This window comes from Miniopterus natalensis, chromosome 10, assembly GCF_054644295.1.
Source record: "Miniopterus natalensis isolate mMinNat1 chromosome 10, mMinNat1.hap1, whole genome shotgun sequence".
In the NCBI taxonomy this organism is placed as follows: domain Eukaryota; kingdom Metazoa; phylum Chordata; class Mammalia; order Chiroptera; family Miniopteridae; genus Miniopterus; species Miniopterus natalensis.
This window is the reverse complement of record NC_142090.1, coordinates 59308543-59334521: the sequence shown is the minus strand read 5'-3', so window position 1 is coordinate 59334521 and position 25979 is coordinate 59308543. Positions and strand designations below refer to the sequence as shown.

Below are 25979 nucleotides of genomic sequence, written 5' to 3'. Positions count from 1 at the left end.
AGCATTTCCCACCCCTTGAGGCAATTCATAATAAAAACAATTCAGTACTGTATAAACTAAATCTAAGAATTAGCCTTTTCAAAAGTGCTCATTTGTGCTGCCCAAAGAGATGGTTTCTTTAGAAGTTCTTCTAGCAAACCTGGGTGAATATGTCCTGAGATGTTGCTTTTATTCTTATAGTTTCAAAGTTGCGTGAATTAAAAGTCAGAATGCAGAAACAGTCTGTTACCATGTGAAGAAAAGTATGTCTCAGGGTCAAGGTACCCACTGTTGCCTTCTCAGGAGGCAGGCAGAATGATGGCTGGCTGCCTACACGCGGGGAGCCAGTTCTGTGGTGTGGTTGCCATGTTCCAGGATCCGCCTGGCGTTAAAGGCTGGAAGCCCGCTTTTATTAGTATACCTAGAGGGATTGAGAGTCCAGGGATGGTGGACACGTGCCAACCTCACAAGAAACCGAGGTTTGAACCAAAATGTTCATTTACTCTTTTCCAGTAAAAGCTGTACTTTTCAAGTGCGCTGGGATTTGCCAGCTAGGGCATTGCCTTCCTTGCGTGCTCATCTATGGGAAAGCCGGATGGTAGTGGGACAGTTGATTAGTGAGCGTGGACTCCATGAAGGGAGTTGGCTGATGACCTCACTGTCTGATGGCCTCCAGCCCTGTGCCTGATGCATCTCCTTGAGGAGAAGGAAGTTCTGTGTATCACACAAACTCCGTCACCTATGACAGGGTCCAGGCCACACTGCCAAATGATGTCTGTCCAGACTTTGCTGTTATGTAGATAAAATAGGGGCTTCTTGTAAAAGTAAATTCAATTGATTATATTGCTCTCTGTTAATAGCCATCTCAGCCTCGTCTTAGAGTTGGGGTGGTCATAGTCTCTTGGGCCTTTCTGCTGGTAGCTCATTCTCATCACTTAAATTTCAATTTCCCCTACTTCAGTCTTAGAGTTTTTCCTTTCAGTATGGTTCAGGAGTTCAGGGGCTGACATGTTTTTTGTCTCATGTCCTACTTACGGATACTTTTGTGTCTGTTTACTGAAATAACTTCCCTAAAATTAATGTCCTAGAGATAACTTTTTGGCATATCATTTGATAGTGGTGTTTGAAAAATATTTCACCAGTACTTAGTATTTTAGAGTTCCCTACTATCTTATTTACCTCTGTCATTGGTAAGTACCAAACTATAAATTGTATACTTTGAGGTTTAAAATTTTTTGTAGATGATTTTTTTATTTTAAAAACTAATATGTATATATTTAAGGGGGGGAAATGTCCCACTCTTACCAACTCATTTTTTCCTTTAAGAAACTGCTATTCTAACTCTAAATACACTGTATATAGAAAAACAAAGAAAAGAGAAGTGAAATATCAAAGAAGGAGATCAGAAACAGTATAATGTTTACAATAAACAATATTTATATGTTTAGCAACTTGTAAAATATAATTTTCTCTCAAATTATACTATGAGAATGATTAAAAAGAGACTAAACTATTGGGTTTAATATCATTTTAGCATCTGAGAACTCATAGAGCTGCTTATTGCCTGCTCATTTCTCTGTTAAAGGGTAATATATAACTAATTTTGCTTTTTGGTTTTACTTCTAACAGAAATGTAAGCCAGGAGGGCAGTGATTAAATATCCACATGTATGGAACTTAAAAATTGTATAAATATGTTCATTCCTAGGGTTATATTTTTCAAAACTATTGACCATTACCTAACAAAATTGAATTATTTATTTTTTTAGGATAGGATTCCTTTTTCCAATTAATTTCAGCTTCTGGTGATGTTGCCTTTGTTTTGTTTTGATATCATTGCTCTGTCAGTTCCAGTGATCACTGCAGACATTGATCTTATACTCAGTTAACTCATGTCAGAATATAAGAGGGTGACTTTAAGTAGAGTGAAATCCTGTTGGCTAAAAAACACTAGTAACTGATGTTAGCAGAAATATGCTTATTAGGCTAATGCTTAGATCTAACCGTCATATGTACTACTAATTCAAAAGGCATCATGTAAAGACCTGTAAAATTCCGACCTAAGAAAAACTGGTTAAATTAAAATATATGGGTAGTTGTGTGAGAATTGGACAAAATCTTTGAAGAACAGTTCAACACTATGGGCTTATTGATGTGTCAAGATTTAGACTTGGGAGAAACAGTGAGATCCAATGTGTGCTGTGGCACAGATTAATTATCTTCTATTTTGATAGTGCCCTGAATCCAAATTGGGGCAAGGCTTATCTAGGATGTGATTTAGGGTATGAGGTTGTTTCTTTCAGGAAGCTTTCTTTTATCCTTGGAAATTTCTCAAAATGTTGGAAGAGTGAAACATGTTGTGTTAAAACATTTTATGACCTAGTTTTGAGCTAAGCATGCTCTTGTACTGGCAAAATACACAGGAGATTTAAGCTTTCCTCTAAGAGTTAAATGAACTCAAATGTATACTGAATGTAAATTGCTTTGAAAGCTTTGCATCATAAGTTAATAGAATCTGGACTTTGTTTTTCCTTCCATTAGCCAGACATTCCTTGGATTTAAGGGTAGGTTTAAATTAAAGAGTAGCAAATTGCTTCCCTCTTTGGAAATAAGCAAAATCACCCTCTGATAATAAAATATTTCTTTAACATGTCAAGACACTTACTGAGGAAAGACAACATGAAGGGGGAAATGGGGATAACTTCTTTAGTTGCTTGCTCTTTAGGAAATGGAATATGTTTAATGAAAGTGCAGTTGCCTTATTATACCGTGTGACTTGAAAATAATGAGTTGAAGGAAAAAATGAAAACCGCCATACAAGAACTTATATGAACAAATAAATCTTGTCCCATGGGAGGCAGTCCAATTTTTCTAGCTCTGCTCTAATTGAGCAAAACATTTTCAGACTCTTGGAATTGTCTTCAGAATTGTTTTATGTGCCAAACCCCAAAATCAACATCTTTACTTTATTATCACACCTCTTTTTGGACCCAAAAGAATATTACTCAGCCTAATCCCCCACTTAATTTATCAGACTTGGCTCAGGCTATTTCTAAAAATATAGTGAACTCTTTTATAGAACAATTGAATATTTTTATTTATTTATTTATTGACTCAACAATCATGGCTGAGTGCCTCCAATGAGTCAGGTATGTTGTGATAACACATAGGAGTCTTGACTCTGGAAGTGGGAGGATAGGAGGGCGGTAAGTGAGGATCATGAACGGTGTTCACCCCTGAGTAGTCTTTATGGGTGAGTAGAGGAGGTCACCAGAGAGAGAAAAGGAGAACTTTCTAGGCAGAAGTAGCAGCTGTGTCAAGGTATAACACAGAAACTACGCACATATCAGGAACTGCAAATATTTCAGGATGGGTAGAATCTAGTTAAACGAAAAAAATGGAGAGGTGATTAGTGTCAAGATCAGGAGGGTCCTAGTAAACTGTGGAATGAAGAATACAGTAGTTAAGAATGAGAGTTCTCATGCTTGACTATCTGAGGTAAAATCCTGGCTCCTTCATTGCTGCTGGTCATTGTACTCATCTTCAAGGCCTTAATTCTTTTCATCTGTAAAAGAGATGATGAGACCTACCTTATAGGGTTAAGAGATTGAAATACATTAGCACCATGCCTGGCACATAGTAAGCACTCAATAAATGTTAGCTTTTTATACTGCTACTTTGTTGTTTTGATGCGATTGTAAATGGAATTGTTTTCTTAATTCCCTTCTGTTTTTGCGCCATCATTTTCTTCAGCTGTTTTCTTGCCCACCTCTCTGATTCATTCAGGGATGCTATTCTTCTTGTTACATGTTATAGCCCCAAGATTCTGTCTTATTTGTATTCTGATAGGTTTCCAAACTATTATTTGACCTGTGTCCAAAGCTCCAAGTATATATTTAAAATTATTCACTGGATATTATTACTGCCTGAATGTTACAAACATCTCAAGTTCATCTCTTCTGGAGTGAATTCATTAATTACTCCTCAAATCTTCTTTTCCTCTTTTATTCTACTATTTGGGAATAGGACCGTTATCTGCTTAAACCAGAACTTGAAAATCATTTTTTCTTCCCTTCCTTCAACTTGTATATCCTGCTTGATCACCAAATCCTATAGATTCCACCTTCTAGATTTCACCATGGGAGTATATTGATAGTCATCTTTAAGGCCATTTGGATCAAGAACTTTTAAAAAGTGTATATATTTTTATATAGAAAAAGTGTGTATCTTTTTATTTCTGCAGTGGCACTTACAAGAATTTATTATAAAATACTGAGCCAGCATTACAAGAATAGGGAATTGGTGTAATAAATTACATACATAACATTATTTAGTGCAATTTAAAAATGGTTTTATAGCCCTAGCCATTTTTGCTCAGTGGTTAGAGTGTTAGCCCCTGGAATGAAGGATCCCGGGTTCAATTCTGGCCGAGGGCATGTACCTCGATTGCAGGCTTGATCCCATCTCCGGGGGGGGGGGGGGGGGTGCGCCCGTGGGAGACAATCAATTGATGTATCTCACATTGATTGATGTTTCTCTCTCTCCCTCTCTGAAAAACAATGGAAAAAATACCCTCGGGTGAGGATTTTTTTTAAAAAATGTTTTACACACACACACACACACACACACACAGAAAGACTTGTGAAAGCATTTGATGCATTGTTAAATTTTCTGAATTGCAAAACATTATGTAAAGTATGATTCTTTTTTGGTTTAACAAAAATAGAAAAGAAGCTGTAAGAGATCAGGGATCTTGGCTCATTGGCCTTAATATTCCCAGAAGAATGTAGGCACTCAGTAAATATTTGTTGGTTGTATTGGTCTTTCTCTGCTGCTCCTATTTCTCTAATCTATTTTATTTCTTACCTGGGCTTTTGCAGACACTTCTTACCCATTTTCCTCACCTCCAACTTTATTCCCCTACAGTCCAGCTTCTACTCTGCAGTCAGAGCGGTAGTTCCAACTGTTAAAACTGACCTTAGTATTGCTCACTGCAAAGTCCTTTGGTTATTCCCCAATGCCCATAAGATAATTTCCAGACTTCTTAGCCTGGATTACCAACTCTTCTCAGTTTCGCTTCTGTGTACTTTTCCAGCTCTTCTCTTGCCATTTTCCAAGATAATCACCAAGTCATGCCAAACTACCCACAGTTCCCTAAATATGAATTTCCTGCATGCTTACATACCTTTGGATGTGCCGTTCCTTCTGCCCAGACCATACTAAACTTCCTTTATTCATCTGGCAAATTCCAGATCATCTTTTGAGACCCATCTCCCCAGCCACTCCCACTCTAGGCACGTTTAGGTGCCTCTTCTTCAGGGCTTCCGTAATGTCTTGAACTCTTTTTATACCCTTAATGTATATGGGATAGATAACTCTATTAGGCTAGAGAGTTAGTGAGGGCAAGGACTGTATATTCTGTCTTCAACTCATCTTACAACCAAATGGACTTCTTCTCCTATATCTCCATCTCAGAGCTTCCCAGTGTGGGTCTGAGGCCTGGTACCAATTTTCCATCATTTATGATGAAATTAGAAAAATAAGTGCCTGTGGTGAATTTTGCAGAGAGCTAAATCTATTTACATTTTTGGGCGTTAAAATGTGCCTTCTTTATGAAATGATACTTGATAGTAGGTGGTAAGGTGTATTTATGTCTTTAGTTGGCAATGTTCTGTCAGAGCCCTACATTTGTTGGGAATTTTACACGTCTCTGCAAACCAAAGATCTGGGAACACTGCTGTATCTCATGGGGTGGCACCAAGTCCCCAAAGTCAAAAGCCTGTGAGTCATCTTTGGCTGCTTCTCCTTCCTCATCCCTCCACCCCCGCCACATTCAGACACTTAGCAAATCCTGCCAATTCAACCTCCTAAATATTTCTGGAATCTGCACTCTCCTCTCCATCCTTGCTGCCAATTCCTTAGGACAGGCCCTCTTTATTTTCCTGCAGTAAGAGTCTCCTTACTGATCTTCTTGCCACTATTCCCCTCTTATCCACATCCATCAGAGTGAGCTATTTAAAAATTAAAAGTACATGCCCATTTCCCACAGAATAAAAGTTCCTTGTGACATACAAGATTTCTCTCCAGTAAGATTTCTTGCTGTCCCTTGTTAACACTTTCTCTTGGTTTCACATGCCCCTTCTTTGCCACTCGCTTGGGTAACTCCTGATGTTCTAAGACAGTTTAGTTGCTACTTCCTCTACAGACCTTTTTCTACAGTTTTGGGTAAGGAGTCCCTCTTTATTATTCTTAAAATACCCTGAATATATCTCTACCTTAGCATTTCCAGATTAGTTGATAGTCATCTTTTTATTTCTACCTTCCCACTAGACCCTGAAAAACTTAAGACAATGTATTTTATCCTTTGATCTTTCTATTCCTGGCACTCAATACAATGCTAGGGAATAACAAATATTTAGTAAGTAATTTGTTGGCTAAATGCATTTGTTCAGTGTTATAATCAGATAAACATTGTAGAAGGTTCAACTGACCAGAGTGAGAGGTGAGGACAGGGATTTTCCATGAGGCAGGGAGACAGGATAAAGGCCCTCTGTAAAAGTCTGGGCAAGAATGATGAGTACTTGAATTCAGGACATGGAAGTGGATGGTGAAACACTTTGGTGATGGATTGGTGATTGGTTGGAGGTGTGGGAAAATGGAAGCATCTAGGCTCATTTGAAGATCTCTGGACTTAGGAAATTGGTTGGGTGGTGGTGTGATTCACCAAGGAGATGAACTCTGTTCTAGACATTTGAAATTGAGGTGTTCAGAATATTGGTTGAAGTTGTCCAAGAGGTAACTGAGTATGGGGAGAGAACTGTTTTTGGAGAGACAGATGAGGAATTTACTTCCTTTGGGTATATCTGAAGCCATGGCCATAAAGGAGATAATTATCACTTGTTTGTTATGTTGTGGTGGTGGTGGTGGTGTGGTGAGAAGAGAATAGGTGCATTTGGTGATAAGAGAATAGGAACATGAGGCTCTAAATGTGGAAGGTTCGGATGGAGGAGACGGAGAAACCTGTGAAGGCTTCTAATTGAAATCCTGGTTCTGCATCTTATGAACTTTGTCACTCTGGACAAATTACCCTCTGAATCTCAGCTTCTTCATCTCTAAAATGCAAATAACAGTACATACTTAATAGGGATATTGTAAGAATTCATTGAGTTTGCATATGTAAAGTTCCTGGTACAGTCCCAGTCTCACTCTAATGCTCATAAATGATAGGAGATTCAAGAAAATATTTCTCAGGACATGAAGATAGTTTCAAAACAAAGAATTTCTTAGTGATTGCACTGGTGATGACAGTTAACATCTTAAACTTATAACCAATCTAGTCTGAAATAATACTAACTTAGTTTTTATAGTATATAAAAATTTTTGTCCACATTGGCCGGGTGGCTCAGTGGGTTCAAGTGTCATCCATATACACCAAGGTTGTGGGTTCAATACCAGGTTCGGGCACATGCAGGAGTCAACAGATGAATGCATACATGGGTGGAACAACAGATCTTTCTCTCTCTCTCTCTTTCTCTCTCCCTCTTCCTCTCTGTCTAAAATCAATCAATAAATGTTTTAAAAAGTTTTTTCATATACAGCTGTCTCTCCCCCTTTATGTTGTTTTTGTCACTAATTACATCTTTATACATTGTGTGGCCATTAACATAGATTTATTATTGTCATATGCATTTGTCTTTTTAATCATATAAGAAAAAAAGAGTTTGAAACCAAAATACAGTAATATTGGCTTTTATATTTACCTCTGTGTAGTTGTCTTTGCCAGTGTTGTTTTTTTTTTCCTTCATACAGCTTTGAGTAACTCTGTAGTGTCCTTTTATTTCAACCTGAAGGACTTCCCTTAGCATTTCTCCCTTTAGCGAGGTGTACTGACAACAAACTCCCTCAGCTTTTGTTTACCTGATAATGTCTTAATTTCACCTTCATTTTTGAAGGATCTCTTTTCTGAATATAGAATTCTTGGTTAACAGTTTTTTCATTCAGCACTTTAAATTTGTCATCCCACTGCCTTCTGCCCTCCATGGTTTCTGATGAGAAGTCAGCTGCTGATCTTACTGAGTTTCCTTTATAGGTAATGAGTTGCTTATCTCATGCTGCTGTCTAGATTTTTGCTTTTTGACAGTTTGATTTATAATCTGTCTCAGTGTGAATCTCCTTGCCTCATATTTGTGTGTCTAGAAAGCACTCAAGTGAAGGATCACAATAACGGTGGTGAGTTAAACTACTATAATTTAATGATAATAATAATGATCATGAATCATCCATCAGTAGAACATAATCAGTATATTGTGCTTAAAAAGTCAAGAAAATGTTTAATGCATGCTACAAAGAATTCCATTTAAAACTTTATTATTTTTTAAATTAAATGTATCGGGATAACATTGGCTAATAACATTATATAATTTTCAGGTGTACAAGATTATAATTTGACATTTGTTTACTTTATTGCGTGCTCCCCTACCAAAGTCTAGTTTCTTTCTGTTACAATATATATGACCCTCTTTACCTACTTCACACTCCCCCCACCCTTTCCCTCTGATAACTACTATTTTGTTGTCTATATCTATGAGTTTATTTTTGTTTGAAAAACTTTAACTTTTAAAAATAGTTTGAGGACTAGCCCTACCTGGTTTGGCTCAGCAGTTAGAGCGTCAGCCTGCGGACTGAAGGGTCCCGGGTTTGATTCCAATCAAGGGCATGTACCTCGGTTGCAGGCTCGATCCCCAGCCCTGGTTGGGGTGCATGCGGGAGGCAACCAATCAGTGTTCTCTCTCACATTGATGTTTTTCTCTCTCTCCCTTTTACTCTCTCTAAAAAGCAATGGGGAAAAAATATCCTTGGGTAAGGATTAAAAAAAAAGTAATAGTTTGAAGGCTTAAGATGGGTAAGAATAAGGTACTTAAAATACTCACTTTTGTGGAACACCTAGTTGCCTAACAGATTCCCAGTATGAGTTGTTCCTATGGTTTTTTGCAAAAGAATAATTCTGCCTTGGACAAGTTATGGTTACAGCTACATTTACAAATTCTTATCTGCTTTAGTTTTTAATCACTCTTAAAACCATAAAATATTTACCGTGTTATCTGAAATATTCCTTGACCAAAGATCAAATTCTAAAATAAAATTGATATGTTGACATTAAGAATCATAACTTAGTATTTACACATTTTTACATCTGAACAAAACAACCTAATTTCAGATCCTTAAGTTTAGCAATTGATCGAGATACTAGTTCTTTTAACTTTTCCAGTTGTGTTCTGTTTTCTTATCTTTTTTTTTGTAGTCCTTATCCAAGAATATTTTTTCCATTGCTTTTTTAGAGAGTGGAAGGGCGAGAGAGAGAGAGACAAACATTGATGTGAGAGAGACACATCGATTGGTTGCCTTCCCCTCTAGTCCTTACTGGGGCCAGGGATCAAGCCTACAACCGAGGTACATTTTTGGACAGAATTGAACCCGGGACTCTTCAGCCCAGGGCTGATGCTCTAACCACTGAGCAAAACCGGCCAGGGCTGTTTTCTTATCTTTTAATAGTTTCCTGATGGTGTTTTTAACACAGTAGGTCCTGGAAATTTTGCTGGAATAAGTCTCATTTTTAAATGTAAGATGTTAGACATTAATTTTTATAGTGACTTTTTAAAAAACCACGTTCTGGTTATTTTGGTCACTTTTACCTTGTTATATTAGAAAGGGCACTGAATTTTTAGTCATGATACCTAGGTGTCTGACTCCTTTATTTAGCTTTGCCATTGTGCATTCTCTTGACCTATGTTTCCTCATTTTTAAAACAGCTGTAGAGAAGTACAGAACCAGATAATCTCTAAAACTCTCTCCATACTTACAAAATTCAATTATTATACCATGCAGGACTTTTCTTTGGCTTGTATGATGCCCATTAGAGTAATTTGAAGACTCTGTGAGATGTCATTGTTTCTCTTGTGTTCCATAGTTATTCTGTTACTTTCGACCTGACAATTATCCAGATATTGGGAAAATAATTTTGTTTTTCCCACATTCTTTTTTATAGAGTTACCCCATATTGGGGGAGGGTCAAAAGTCCCGTACCTTTAATGAGGCCATGATGCACGCTTCTAATTTTTTCTCCTAAAACAAAATTAAGCACTAAAAAGCAATGAGGAAAAAAAATGTTCTCAGGTGAGGAGTAAAAATAAAATAAAAATTCTCATTGTAGAAAGTTCAGATAAGCAAATAACAGAAAACACAATTTCATAATCTCATTACCTAGAAACAAGCAGTATTAGCATCTTGATTTGTCTTTCTACCATTTTATATGTGGAATTATATGGTACATACTCTTTTTCAACTCTGCATTTTCTGTTTATAATGTATCATGAATGCCTTTCCATGTTTCTATGTTCAATAAATATGAATCTTTATCATCACTTGAAGAACCACATGATGTGTGTATGTGTGTGTGTGATACATATATAATTTATGTAAATTATATAAATCTAAATTTTTTGCCAGGGTTTGTTTGTTTTTTTACCAATTGATATTCCCACAGCGATATGGACCCATTTTCACAACCCCTCACAAGTACTGGGCTATAATATCATTTTAAAACTTTTGTTACCCAATTTGAAGGGCTGAAATAGTATATTCCTGATGTTTTTGTTTATGTGTCTTTTAAGTTATTACTATATTTTAACATTTTCTCATATGTTTATGTTCCTATATGTTTCCTTAAAAGGAACCAATTTCAGTGGCTGTTTTATTAGATAAGAACCTAAGCACAAGGACCTGAGTGAATTAGTGTTGGAGATAAATTTACTCACCAAGTAAGGATGTGATTATAAAAAATTTTTGACGTATGGTGTAGGTAAAACTTGTTTTATTTTATGACCCAGAAGACAGTCTTCATCACAGACAGTTGCCTAGTTTTGACTAATTCATCATTTTTCCTCAAGAGAGGCCCAGAGCTGGAGAACAGGGACCTTACAGGGCAGAAGTGGAGACAGAATTAAATGTTGAAAGTTCAGAATGCACCTGTACTCTTCTTGACTCAAGCCAGAGCTGTTCATTTTGCTTTCAAAAACATCATTTAATTCACGTATTTTTGAGATCAGAATATCTTTTTAAGCTCTGTTGGGTGAATTGAAGCATGCTATTTTTCTATCTGGTCAACGGAAGGATATAAACAGGTTTAGGAGATCAACAGTCTTCAGCTTAATTTTTCCTGTGAATTATTTGAACACCTGCTTTTTTCTGCCCAGCATGTAAAGCATACACTGGGATATCCCAGCTTACCAAAGACATTTGGGAATTGGCATTCCCACAGTGAGTCTCAGCAGGGTGTCTCATTTGCCACAGAGAGGTCTCTATCCCCAAACACTGTGCTGCATACAGAGGGGTTAGGAAATTAGGCTATAGAACCAGATAGCCTGACTTCACATCTCCACCACTTACAGGGTACTGTCTTTGTGCCTTAGGCAAAGTACTAAACCTCTGCATGGCTATTTCTTTCCTCTTTTTGTTTTTAAAGGGCTTTATTGAGATATACTTTACATAACATGAGATTCACCTGTATAAATGTACAGTTCAGTGGTTTTTCGTATCTTCACTGAGTTGTGTAATCATTAACATGATCTAATTTTAGGACATTTTATCACCCTACAAAGAAACCCGCTACCCATTAGCAGTCATTCTTCATGCCTCCCCCTCCTCTCCTTTCCCACTGCCCCCAGCCCTGTGCAGTCACTGTCACTGAGGACTGCGTGTTCTAGACATTTCGTATAAAAGAAATCATGCGACATGCGGCCTTTTGAGACTGTTTCCCTTTACTTAGCATAATTTCTCAAGGTTTATTCATCTCATAGCATGTTTCTGTACTTCATTCCTTTTAATTACCAAATGATGTTCCATTCTGTTTATCTATTCGTCAGTTGATGGACATTTAGATGGTTTCTACTTTATAGCTATTATGAATGATGCTGCAGTGAACATTTGTTTACATACATCTGTTTCTTCATCTGTAAAACGAGCAACATCTCACAGAGTTGTTGTGAGAACTCAAAATGTCAAAATATGGAGACGTTGCTAGTAGACAGGGAGCAAACTAACAAGAGTTAGTTAATAAATGCGATATAATAGGGTGCGAGTCTTCATTTACCATCAGTTGCAAGATTTGGCTTAGTCAGAGTGCCACGCTTTTCTAATGACCTAAAGGTTTTCTCTTTTACTTTGCTCCTGACTTTTCCCTTAGTTATAATTTTGAAAAATTTCATTCATTCAATAAACATTGAATGCCCAGTGTGTTTCAGACAGTGTGTTGGGTGCTGCGGAGAATTAAAATAAAAGAATAAGCAAAGTTATAGAAACACATTTTTAGTTTATGGCTATCTTGTTTACTACTCTGTAGTCTCTGACCTGCCAGTAGGTTTTAGGACATGGGGACTCCCAACCCCTTCCTCACACCAAATGTCACAGGTTTTTTTTGCCTCTTTAATTCATTCACTCCTGTCAGGCTCTTATTTTGATCAACACATTTATGTTTGTGAAGTGGCTGATGAAAGCTAACTGTTGTGTAAGGAAAAGGCTGAAACTAAGGTAATCACGTCTAGGTAGAGACCTCAACAGGTAAAAGTACTTTCTCATTCCTGGCTGTAGCTGGGGATAGTGTTTTTTTAATCAAGATGTAAACATGCCTAGTTTTCTCAATCACCACGTTTCTTTTTGTCGAGTTGACTTTATGTTTTTTGAATTTACAAAACATTTGTATTGGAAGTAGACGCAGCCAAAGTATCAACTCATCATTGTCTAGCTGTTTTCCTTCTCGTGACTTAGGGGACATAGTGACTCAGAATCCACTTGGATATTTTGTTCCTGCTACCTTTCTCCTCCCTGTAAAAGAAAAAAATTATTTTTATGATTTCTTCATTTGATTTTGCTCTTATGTTTTCTTCTTCCCATAACTGTACAGTTAGCATAACCGTGATGCTGCTAATTCTTCTCTCTGCCTTTCATTCAGATAAAATGCATTAGCAGTTCAAAGAATTGTGTTTGATAATTATGAGTGACTCTCACGCTTGCTGTAGGACTGTGAAAGAAGTTTAATTTCTGTTATTTAATGTCCATTTCAGGAATTCACCTTGAATATGAGCAGCGTGTGTGCCCATTAAGACATCCCAAATAGCTTATTTGGGGCCGAGCTAATAGTATACCAGTTTTGTGCTGAACAGTAACAGTGTGTTTCTATGTACACAAGTTTTAGCTTTGCTTAATTTTAAATATTTACTGTAATGCAAGTCACATTTTGTAAACTTGCCCAGATTGGGGGATTCCCATTTAATTTGTAAAACATTTTTTGGTTAAAGGATACAAAGATAATAACTCATAGATCTACATTGCCAGTGTATGTAGATAGAAGCTAAAACTAGATTAATAGAATCTTTAAAGATGAACTGGAAGAAAATGAACTATGAAACTTTCTTATAATATGCTCGTTAAGGCTCTAAGGAATAAAATGACTTAGTAAGTAAGCTGTTGCCTTTGTATTTTCCTTGTCAGGGTAGGGTAGCCTCAAGCGTAACAGTGAGTAACAAAAGGGTTTCCCTGCATTCGAGTTACTGTTGATACACCTTCCTGATCCGCTTCTGAGCAACGTATGTCCCATCATTGGACTCAACCTTTAAATTAATTAAATTCTGTACCTTTGTATTATTTTAAAGTACTTCTTGCCTCCTCACTTTCTCGTACCATTGAGTCCTTTCCTATTCTAGGTGCCATATTTCTGTTTGCAATGATCTTGTCTGTCTTCTTCCTTTCTCTACTTTTTTGCTATAAAATATTCCTCAGACCAGGAAACTCAAATAGGAATCCTGGGAAGAAGCCTCCTGGCTCCTTGGGAAAGATAAATTAGTCTGCTCTGCTGCTGTCGGTTACTTTTGCCCAGTGGACATGCTCATGGAGGAACCATTTAAGGTGAATAGTCTTCCAGCAGGTCAGAGAACTGGTATAGTTACCTGGAGGAAATTACCACTACTGATGTGCTTGAGCTTAGTTCATTTTGTCTAATATATAAGATGTATTTGAAATCGATATTGATGTTTCAAAGTCATTTGATCATTTCAAAATAATGATACATGCCTTAGGACTATTTTTTGTTGTAAGGGATAGAAACCCAACTCAAACTGGGTAAGCGCAAAAGTGACTGGCTCACATCACTAATAAATCCAGGGGTGGGTCGGGCACAGGTGGGTCCAGGTGCTTACACAATGTCATCGGAGTCTCTTGCCTGTCACTTCTCTGCTCTGGTTCTGTTTGGTGTTGGCTGAGTGTTCACCATGATAGGCTCGCTAAAGTAGTGGCAGAGATGGCCATCAGCAGCTGCAGGCTTACATGTTGCAAATTTGGTAATCCCAGAATAAAGAGAGCTCTTCTGTCCTAGAAGTTTAGTAAAATTCCTGGAACTGATTCTCATGGTCCTGTTCATTCCTGAATCAGTCATTGTCACTCTGTCCATGGTAGGTTACATGCTATTCTACACCCATGCCCCCAATACCATATTACCTGAGTATGCAATAGAGTAGCTCCTCAATAAAATGTGAGAATATGGTTTCCAGAAGAGGTGATAGATGTAGAAAGGCAGACACCACCGATGTATACTATAATAGGATGTGGAATGAATTTACTCCAATATATAAAGTTTCATATATTGTTTATAGAATTTGTAATTAATACATACCCATACATCATTACTTTTAGTTTTGCGTATCAGTCTTCTCTCCCACATCTAGATAGTAAAGCTCTCAAGGACAATACCCATCTTTAGATCTTTTGGAATCTCTAAAACCAAGCACAGTGCCTGCACATGGTAGGTACTGATAAATGTTTTATGAGTACCGCTGAAATGGTGATTTCCTTCTGGCAGCATGCTCGCTATTGTTGGTGGCAGATACTTCTGGAGTTACACCATCCAGTGTCAGTTGAGAATAAATGCACGCCCAGTCCATGTTTAATGAGCAAAATGAGAGCATCCAACCAGTATCCAGCAGTGTAGGGCTAGTGGGATGTGTGGACATAAATTTGGTGCATGCGAGCTATAGCCACAGAATGCGCTTTGTGGACTATAAAGGAAGAGAGAAAAAATTTTTAAATATTCTTCTTAATTCCAAAGACAGGCTGTAGTTCAAATACAGTTTTGTTTTATGTCTTTAGTCAGCTGTTCCAAACGCCTTACTTCTTTAATGTCCAAACATTCAAGAGTATGGGGGAAAAAGTGACAGGAAAAAAATCCTCATAGAACTTCCTTCCTGTGACAGGTCAAAGTTTAATCACAGCAAATAATGTAGATTTCCCTTTTATTATAAGCACAATAGAAAGGCAGGGCTTGTGTTTCCAAAGCATGTTGTTTGGGAGACCTCTGTAAATCATAATCTTTGGAAATCCCAAATTTATTGGATGTAATCCCATCCATTAGATGAAGACAGCTTGCCTATGCAGTAGATCCAGAATAGCAAGTTAAATAGAGAACATGGACGGGAAGCAGTCATTAAGGATTACAATGGGTAGGATGCAGTGTTAATTCACGGAGATATTTTGTTATGAGATAATTACATCATCGGGACAGCTGGAAAGCTGAGTGCTGTGCTGGACCACAGTGCTTGCTCTCGGCCCTGCAGCTGGGGGTCAGGACAATAGAGACAGCAAGAGAATTGCTTTGTGGGATAGTGAGGGGCTTGGCGGACTTAATTGTGACATGCTAACCTATCTGCCTCTTTTTGGATTGCGTTTTCAGAGCTAAACTGGATTCATAGGCTCATTAAGCGGTGAGAACCCCTTCTCACTTCTACTTTTTGAACATTCACTTGGGTCGCATTAAGCTAAGCTCTCTAATGGATAAATATTGAATGGCAGTTTTCATTTCCTCCAAAAGTAATCTGAGATATTGTTCATAGTCAACACAGTGTGATTTTATTTCTCTTACGGAACTGCAGTCATGCAGTCACTGAAATGGTATTTTTGTCAGTTTACTGAAGAGCAAAAAAAAAAGTTTTAAAAAGTCTTGAGATGTCGGTCAACATAAGGAATCATACAGTCAAAGTTATTTTCCAGTGTTTATGTTCAAATGTTCAGACCTGTCTGGCCTTTTGTTTTGCAAGTATAGGGGTTCTAGGCAGCCTGGCCACATTCCTCACTGATTTATATAAATATATTACAGATCATTAACCTCTTGCCAAATATCAGGGATTTCAGTTCTTCAGTAGCTCAGTTACTTTATGTGAGATTTGCATCTATCTTCTTTCTTTCCCACCAAAGTGACTATTATTGAATTTGGGATATTCTAGAGGGAGACATTTTAGATGAAAAAGCATCATATATATATTATGTTCTAAAATTCTTACGATTAATATTTTTAACTGTTGATTCAAATGGCATTTTTCTACCCATTATGACTAATATAACTTAATTTTTACTCTGATAATGTTTGCTAAACAATTAAGTCAAACTGAGTTTCTTATTTTAGTGTAGAGCAGTATTTGCCAAAATGGAGTACTAAGCCTATGGGATGTTGATATCCAGCATTAGAACCAAAAAGGGGATTACCTGCAGGTCCTACTAGGACTTTAATTTTCCCTCAGGTCACTTGTGAAGTTTGAAAGAGAATGTAATACGCTCCATTTCCCAAATAATCTTAATAATGCCACCTTTAAAAAGGGATTATCTCCTTGAACCAGCATGAGCCCCTTTGACCTCACACCATTCTTTTTATAGCCTAGAATATATTATTATATACATTACAATTCATATAAGAAGATTCTACTCTGTGCAACTGTGACACAATTCTTTAAAAATTCCACTTTTTAAAAATTTCCACTTAAAATTAGGGCCTTTCAAATTGGTAGTTACAAAATAGTCACGGGGACATAGTACAGCACAGGGAATACAGTCGATAATATTGTAATAACTACGTAAAGGTGCCAGGTGGGTACTTGAAATATCAGGGGAAACATTTTGTGAAGTATATGAATGTCTAGTCACTATGCTGTACACCTGAAACTAATACAGAATAATATTGTCAATTGTAATGGAACAATAAAACTTAAAAAAATTAATAAAACAAAATTAAGGCCTGTCTCAAAATGGTGAGTCTTAATATTTTGAAGAAAGTGATATAACTTAGAAGAAAAGAACTTGGGTGGGTTGGATGTTATTCTTGAATTGTGTCATACAAAGAGTGTTTGAAACGGTTTCTCGAGATGAAGCAACAGCACACTGCCGCTGCTGTTAGGTAACCTAACGGCTTGAGAGCAGGTGACTGGCTCAGCAGTGTTTTAGGATCACTTCGTTCCCCAGTTACATCCCAGTCAAACTTTTCTTTTCCTTTTGGAAGTGACTAAAATGTCTTAGGTATTAACTCTAAGTGTAGTAAGAACTAGAGTTACTAAAATCATTGCCGACCCGAGGCAGTGATAAGCGCTGTGTATTAATTATAATGGAAAACATATTTAAAGTAACATTTAAGAAGCACAGCTGCAGTGGTGCAGTCCCCATGTTTGTGCTTGATTTTAGACATACGATCTTCGGTTCCTTGCTGCTTTATTTTATTACAAAAGTAGCGGCAACGGATAGGAAGAAGTTCGGTGACTGTGGAACTCCTTTTTCTTCAAAAGGAAGCAAAAAGTGAAGCTGTTAAAGTATGTGGGAGAAGAGGAAAAGGGGTTCACAGGAGCCCATGAATAAATGGTAGTTGCTTCAGTTACCAAATATAAAGAGTTGTTTTGATAAACAGCCCCGGTGTCAGGTCCATGCATAATAGCGATCATATTTTTCATAGTATGGCACTCAGGTGACTTGGTACTAGCTCTAATAAATTTACTAACCAGGAGTTTTTACTTTATTAGAACAATATTCCAGAATAAGTCACATTAGTCACATTGGAAGACTTTAGAATTTAGAAAAAAATAACTTTGGAAGTAGATGATTAAAACTTGAGCAGTTGGGATATTTGGAAGTAGATAAAGGTGAGGAAGAAATTCAGACGATCTTACCTTATTTTAATGGAGTTGTAGAACTCACCCCAAACTGCCCATAATGAAAAAGCAGTTTGAATCTGGCTGTGAAATGTGTGTGGTTGGTGGCGGTATTGTTCACCCCACTAGATTTAACTTAATTATAGTGTTCTTTAGTTTCTCTTAACGTTCAGTTTAGCTTCACAGAGAAGCACCAATGTTGTGGGGCCCATATAGCCTAGAAATGCGGTCGGGGTGGGATGGTGAACCATCCAGGCATTAAAAATTTCACAGAGATAATACACAAAGTGGATAATTGAGAATCAACCCTGCATTTTAGTAATTGGGTTATGTGCACATTTATAGTCTCTTTGAAGAGTGTTATTAAATTTTTTAAATGAAAGAAAATAATATGAATAGCATTTTATTAGCCTTTTCTTAGTGTTTCTGTTGCAGTCTTGTCAAGAAATTTACTTACAGCTTGTTGATGAGTGCTTTGTTTAATTCTTCAAACATTTGGCAAACATCTCATGTACCAGATAGTGTGCTGTGTATGGTTGAAATTAAAGGAAAATTTGTCCTTTGACTTGAAGATTGTTTTGCTACTGAAAACTTTGTTTTTGAAACTTGAATTTTGAATTGGCTCTAGGATTTTATGAAAGAAATTGAATTCGCCCATCTGAACTTGGTAGTCCAGTTGGTCAGTCTCCCTTCATCATTTAAGGGTGACGTAGTTTACCAATGCAGTTTCTCCCCCCAGCCCCCGAAAAATAAAGTTTGAATTTCACAGTTTTGATTAGCATGATAGTTGGAATTTTAAAACTAAGAATTTATACCCTTTCTAGGGATCACCAGGATGAGAAGGCTCTCCTAGAAATAAACCAGATTTCTCCATATTCCGTCCTACTTATTTTCACGGGCATGATTGTTAACACCTTAAATTCCGGGAAAAACTTCATTGCCAAGTCCAGCATCCAAAGAATGCTCCGTCGGTCTTTTTAATAATACTCGAACTGTGAGCTAAGAAGAACCATCTTTTTCCTAGGCTGCAGGTTTTGAAACTCTCTTCATCAGCATGTTCTACCTAAGGTCCTAAATAAGGAAACACTCCACGCAGATATTTTCATGCTCTGGTCCTGTTCCTTTCTCTTTGCTGCTATGCATTTCGTCACCCCTTAGCCAAGTGCTCCTCTCCTGAACTTTCATATTGATATTCAAGTGTTAGGTCCTTTTAGGTATCCTTACGTATTATCACAAGGAATGGTCAACACTGGCCTTTTTTTTATTACTATTTGATCAAATTGAAGGACATGTGTAAGACACACAGGTTACTTCTTTGCTTATTGCCACCTACTTAATATCTTTCTTTTTTCTTTTAGGTTATTTGATGTGTGCACGGTGTCACGAACAGACAGAGAAACTAAGCTAACATTAGTGTTTGAACATGTTGATCAAGACTTGACCACTTATTTGAATAAAGTTCCAGAGCCTGGAGTGCCCACTGAAACCATAAAGGTACCAAGAATGATCTTCCTGCCTAGTCAAACAGTCACACTCTTATAGTCTGTTAAGCAATGATATTCTTTCCTTATGAAAATTGCCAGAATTAGAGCTTTTGTAACTCAGTATATAGGTAAATATATTTAATATAGCTAAGTGGGATGTGTACAAAATAGGATGTATTCTAGTTCATTAATTTTAGGGCTCAGTGGAAAATCCTTTAGTTCTAATACATTTATTGGAAAATATCTATTCATACATTACCTGGCTCTTACCTTGGAAAGTATAGTGTAGTAAATACATCTCAGTCTTTTGCTGATGTTCATGGACTCTGAGAGATACAGTTTGAAGCCTCATTTATGAGCACATTGAATATTATACTTGTACACTGGCTCCAGGACATACCCACGCTATGTAAATCTGAAATACTGGTGTCAGGCCCTTCGTTATCCATTATTTCTCAGTAATAAAATAATTACAGGAAGCCAAGTGCCAGATACCGTCCCAAACCCTAGGGATTCAAAGATGACTTCAGATTTTTTTGGAGTCAGCAAACTAAATGCAGTGGACTGATTAGAAATTTTTCTTCCTTTAAGTCTGACGGAAAGAGCTACTTAGAAAGTTTTGTTGGACTGTCTTCATTCTGCTTAATTGAACTTCCCAGCAGATCTTTTACGTGCAGGCCTTCAGGAAGACCCTTTTGTTTTTGTGAATTATGTGACTTAATTAAACAGACTCCTTCTCTTATCATTCACTATTTAGAAATGAGTTGTATCATTTTTATAGGAATAAATAGATGAAAATAGTTTCTCTCCTAAACAGAGTAAGAAATGTCTTTTAGTGATAGCTGGTGGTATTCCCAGATACTGACATGTCGAACTTTATTTACTCCTTTGATTTTAGTCTAATACAGAATTTGTTTTCTCCCGTCTGCCTTTCATAAAGAATATGGATCTCAGTAATGGTCTCATTTCTTTCTGAGCGGTTTCAAGGACATTAAATCCCTTTAAATGTAGGTATCCTGACCACCTGTTCTTGGTTTTCTTCTATCTCTGCACCTGTCTTTCCTCTCACATTCTATTCCAGTGGTTTTAATTCTCTCCTTTTTGAGTTTGTCCAAAACCCCAGTTCAGCACGCCAGGGGCAGAGCAGGGCCCCTTTTCACATACTCTGTTTTTTGGGTTCACATTGGACTAATCCCGTTTCCCTTAGGGTGGCTCATAATTTCCTGTTTCTGTGGCCCTTCTTATTGCCGCTTCTTTGCTCCCCCATCCAATAATCACTGCTTAAAATTGTCAAGGTCCACCTCAGATATCATTTGATAACTTTTATAGCTGGATGCAACCTTGTTTGTCTTACAGCCCTTGTTCTACATATCTCTCCCTCTTTATCATGTTTTTTACCTTTAATTGTGATTATTTATGTCCATATCTTTTTTACCTACTCATTTTTGTATACTGATGGTCCCTACACAATGATTTATACTCCTAGGTACTCAATCAATAAGGTAGATTGCCAACCAACAGCATAAGCATAGTCTGACAAAATAATCATTGGCTTCTTCTGATATATTTATGAGTCCAAATTTTTTGTTTCAGGGAGGTCATATTTTTTCAAACAGCAGGAGAAGGTAACCATAGATTTATACCATGCATTGCCACCTGCAGAGATCTTTAGAGCTTCACATTGAATTCTCCTAGGATGTTAGAGGCTGCTAAGTTTCAGAATTGTTTGGAAAAGCCTCTGTAGTTAAAATGATTGATAAGCCAGAGTGGAGTTAAACTAAGGCTTCATCTGGCAGGAATAGAAATGCAGTGAGGTGGGGGGAATTCTCGAGGGAGGGAGAGGTAAGCAGGATAAAATGAGGAACAGACAGAAGGGCGCTGACCAAAGTGAGATAGAGGAGAGGAGAGGAGAGGAGTGGCGAAGTGACCTGGCAAGGGTTGATTGGGGGGCAGGGGATGGTGCTTCTCACCAGAAGCTTTTGACAAGGTGACTTTTTAAAAGTATTTCTGAGTTTTTCATCTCTCTCCAGGGAAAGGGAATGTCATTTCGTTTTGTGTTGAACAGGAGATTTCCCCAGAGGCTGTTAAAATTTCTTCAGCCATCAGGGCAGCACCATTGATCTACAGGGACCATTTTAGCTGGGAGGAGTGGAGGTGGGCAGAGGGGCTGTGGTCATTTGAAGTTTGTGGTTAATAGTGTATTGAGGTTTTCATAGTAAAGTAAAGCTATGGTCAACTGAAATATTTTAGGCAATTAATTTGTATCTTAATGACTAATTGAACATTTTTTGCTTACTTAAAGGCTAATCACAATATCTGTTTTGTCTTCATCCTAAATTTTAGAAAATTTTCTAAGCTGTGCTAATATATTTTTCTTCCTTATTAAATATAGGGTTTTTTGTAATTGGAGCATTTGTGATTCCTTAAGGTCATTATTGCAAACATGAATAATCATTTAAACACACTAGAATACCATCAAATGAATAGTTTTAAGCTGAATATATAATTGATACAAATTTATTTTTAATAAACACTTGTACCTTTTGTTTCTGTAACTGGCTATTTTTTATCAGTTGGAATGTAGGATAAGCATCTGCTAATTAGGAGGTTCTGGCTAGTTGAGATTCTGGTTAATTGAATTTTTTAAGCACATAACCAGAGAACAGAAGTATGTCATTGTATAGGTTCACTTGTGAGACATCTCAATAACTATATCAAGAGAATATTGTTATTATGAACAACCTATTGGGAACACAGATTGTATTCTTTATTTAGAATGCTTTGTTGTAATACGAGTACTTTTCTGAGTATACTTGTACAAATATTAATTGAATATTTACAGGGAGAGTTCTGTGCTAGACACATTGGGGACACAAAACTGAATTAGTCATCAAACTACACTCAAGCACCTTAGAGTATAAGGGAAGAGATGAAGTGCGCACAGACCCATGTGGTACACATTCTCTATGGTTACCTAAATACTTCAGGGTCTATTTTCAAGTTTAAAAAACGTATTTATCCATAAGCACAATCTATAGCTGATTCTCTGTATTATGCTACCAAAATATTTTCTAAAATGTTCTTCAAAGTCATAGGTACTGTTATTGGCATTGTCTGGCATAGGTCAGAACCCTTCATGTTGCAAAATAATTATAAAAATGTAAAATATTTTAACATGAAGTAAATATAAAACAAAATCTAGAAAAGACCTCATATCAGATCATTTAGGCTAAAGGAATTTTCCGTAACCACCTGTTTATGTGTTAGCCCACTTAAATTCAGGATATTGTAGTGCATGTTGAGGACATAAATTGCATTAGGAGAGCAGAATGAAACTGGGATGCTCCATGGTCTCTGACTAGATATTTAGGGATAAAATCTTTGTGCTCAGTACCACTTTCATCAACCTGTTTGTCAGAAAAGAGCCTCTAATGGGTTTATTTTCCCCATTTACATTTATCATATAACAATTTTTCAAGTTCTTTTAAATACCTTTTGGTGTGTTTTTTAAGGCAGAAAATCGCCCTATTTGTGAAGGTTGATAGTTGGGTGAACCCATTGCGGAAATCTTATAATTATTGTATATAGGGCTCACGTTAGACTTTGATGAAATAATTTATGGGTACAGTCCTAAACTGATCATTGTCATTGAGAGGCTCCTGAGAATAAAATGAAATCATAGGTGACTCTTTCCAACATTTGAAAAAACACCTTATTCTAAAAAAATAGACACACAGATACGTCTTACTCATACTTCATCTCAAGGTTTTCATCTTTCTTTAATCTCTTTTCTTAATGTCCCAAGGTATATCCATTCATGTTGATGGCGACCTTTGCATAAAGCTTCGTGCCTGCTGTGCTCGGAAGTCAACAAATACCAAATTTTGCCTCTGGGCTTATCATTGCCATATCTTGCTTTCCTCTTTCTAATCCAGAAGTTATTTTTTGATCTTGGAGGAATTCATTGCTGTCTTTGTTTAACTTTTATTTGATCACTTGAGATTTGATATTGTCTTCTTGGACTTTCATGTTTAAATTTATGCGGCAGAAATTGATACATTTTTTTCTTTTAGGATTCATGATAAATTTTAAGTATCTTTGCTTATATCGCACCTTTCTTTCGTGGGGACTTTATGAGCAAAAAAAAAAAAAAAGGGGGCTTTCAGATTGTTGTTGTTTTTTTCTCTTTCATGCCTTTATCTGCTACGCTATGAGAAAGGATCAGAGAGAACTATAAATAAATTCCTTCACCTTGTTCCATAGTCATTTGTAACTGCTACCCAGAAAAAGAACTACTGTATGGCAGGATACATATAGGGAGAGATTCCTGTGTAAAATCATAATGCTTTCAGAAGGTAATGTCCTCTTTTCCTCAACTATCACTTGGCACTTAGGCCTCCCTTTATGTACATTATCTTTCCTAGTAAGTGACCTGGCTTGTCAACTATCTAATAAACTCTTTGAGAACCTAATATTCTTTGGGCATTCTGTGAATGTAACATGTTTGATGAAAATAGCAATATAATTTCACAAGTAGGACTTCGAAGATCCTGACAGGGCACACAAAAGGTCAGCCACCTCTCCAAAATAGGGACAGGGTTCTTTTAGTTCAAAACCATATGGCCCCTTTGGATGACTCAATCCTAGAATAGAAATTATATTTTATTTATGCATCTTGGACAGATAAATTCTATAGGGCTTGAGAAAGAAAAACAGGTTTGTGTGTCTGCGTGGGTCATTTTCTCTGTGAATTACATTTCATTTTATCTTCCGTTGAATGTTTCTTAGAGATTTCTGTTGGTAGTAATAGTTTCAGTAGGAGATAAAATGTACTATTAGGTTTGTTTTTACAAAACCCAGACTTCAGAGTCTGACACACACTCTTAATAGCACCTGTTTTCTGCCTCTGGGAAATATCTGTTTTAATGAATAATATCTGCTTGCAGCAAACAGTGTCTGTGGTGTCAGTATGGGATGCCCAGGGCTGATTCATCTTTCTTGAGCTGACATAATGCAAAGTGACTGACCAGTCCCCTGTACTGCAGATGAGGAAAGTCTCCCAGAGCCTCCTCTCCTTTCACCCCAAAGGGATCAAGCCATGGCCCCTCTCTGCTCCTGGTGGTCTCCACTTTGCCTGAATTATGAGCAGGTGATTTGTCTCATCTTTGCAGGACACAGAGCAAATTAACATGAAAATATCGCTTCTCAGAAAACAAGGCAGGCTTGAATGCCCTGTCGCTCCTGGTCATTAGCCATCTGCCAGCGACACTCATACTCTGTTTATCACATTTGAAATTCAGAGCAGATGTTGCATAATAAGGTGATCTTAAAAACAAGGCAAGAAATTCAAAGAACAAATACTCCACAATAATGATAAGGATCCTGGAAGGAAATTCTTTTCAGTCTAATATCATGATTGGAGTAATTGAAGAGACCATGTTTTTTAAAACCCATCTACACACATCTCTCCTGATATTTAATATGGACTGCTTTTCATAGTAACATGAAATAATTTGAAAAGAAAGTACATATTTGAAAGATGCCTGAGAGGACTGTTTAATAAATTTCATTTTAATAAGCAAAGTGGGATGTTATAACTGTAGTTCTGGTGCAAAAGACCTCATAGGTCAGTCTTTTACTCTAAGGTGAGTCTCAACTTAGAGCAATTTGACTTCCAATAGTTCATGCCTATAGCATAGTTGGATCTCTTAGGGCTCATAGCTGGCCAGCATGGATGCCCAGACAGTCTATTTTTATTGATCCTCAAGATCCTTTGTTCCCCCCATACATGCTCTCCCTCTCTCTCTCGCTCTCTCGCTCTCTCTCTCTCTCTCTCTCTCTCTCTCTCTCTCTCTCTCTCTCACACACACACACACACACACACACACACACACACACACACACACACAGAGCTTTCCTAGCCTATGCATAGCTGGGCCACAGCTTCCTCTTCAGTCTCTGGCTTTAGGCTCTCTCCAGCCTGAGTCCTAAGAGTCTTTCATTTTAGTTTCACTCCCCTTCCACATAAGTGTAGCATTTTATAAGACTGAGTATTTGTAATGTTTTATCCAATCGATGTATGCACATTCTAGACCTGTATTATGCCTTATAAAAAGCACATTATTCGTAGCGTATTACCTGTTGTGCTTAGAGGCACTCTGTTTTTTTTAATAAAAAAAAAAATAGGCATCTGAGCTTTCATTAGGCATGTAACATAGTTTTTCTCTGTGGAAAGTTAGCTTCAAATACAGTCTTTTGACTCAAAGAAAATGTTTTCTCCACACAAACCAGACCCTCATACACACCCTTACTTATGTATGTCCTTCTGCACCACACACACAGAATCTGGGGGATTTTAAAAAGAGGAACATCCTACATATTGCTAAGCAAAAGTTAAGCAGCCTGTCTGAGTAGCTAGAGGGGTAGATCAAAGTAGCACCAGCAACTGACCATTGGCTTTAGGGGTAAATGTAGGGCGAGTGAACTACAACTGTGGTAACTCTCAA

At 37.2% G+C, this 25979-nt stretch overlaps 1 protein-coding gene across 1 annotated transcript in view; it reads left to right on the top strand.

Annotated features, from left to right (window-relative positions):
* CDK6 (cyclin dependent kinase 6) overlaps positions 1-25979 on the top strand; it is a 208286-nt gene that overhangs the window by 37280 nt on the left and 145027 nt on the right. Inside the window, exon 2 of the mRNA XM_016218819.2 lies at positions 19348-19483. Within this exon, the coding sequence (XP_016074305.1) occupies positions 19348-19483 (136 nt within the window). The remainder of the gene's footprint in view (positions 1-19347; positions 19484-25979) is intronic.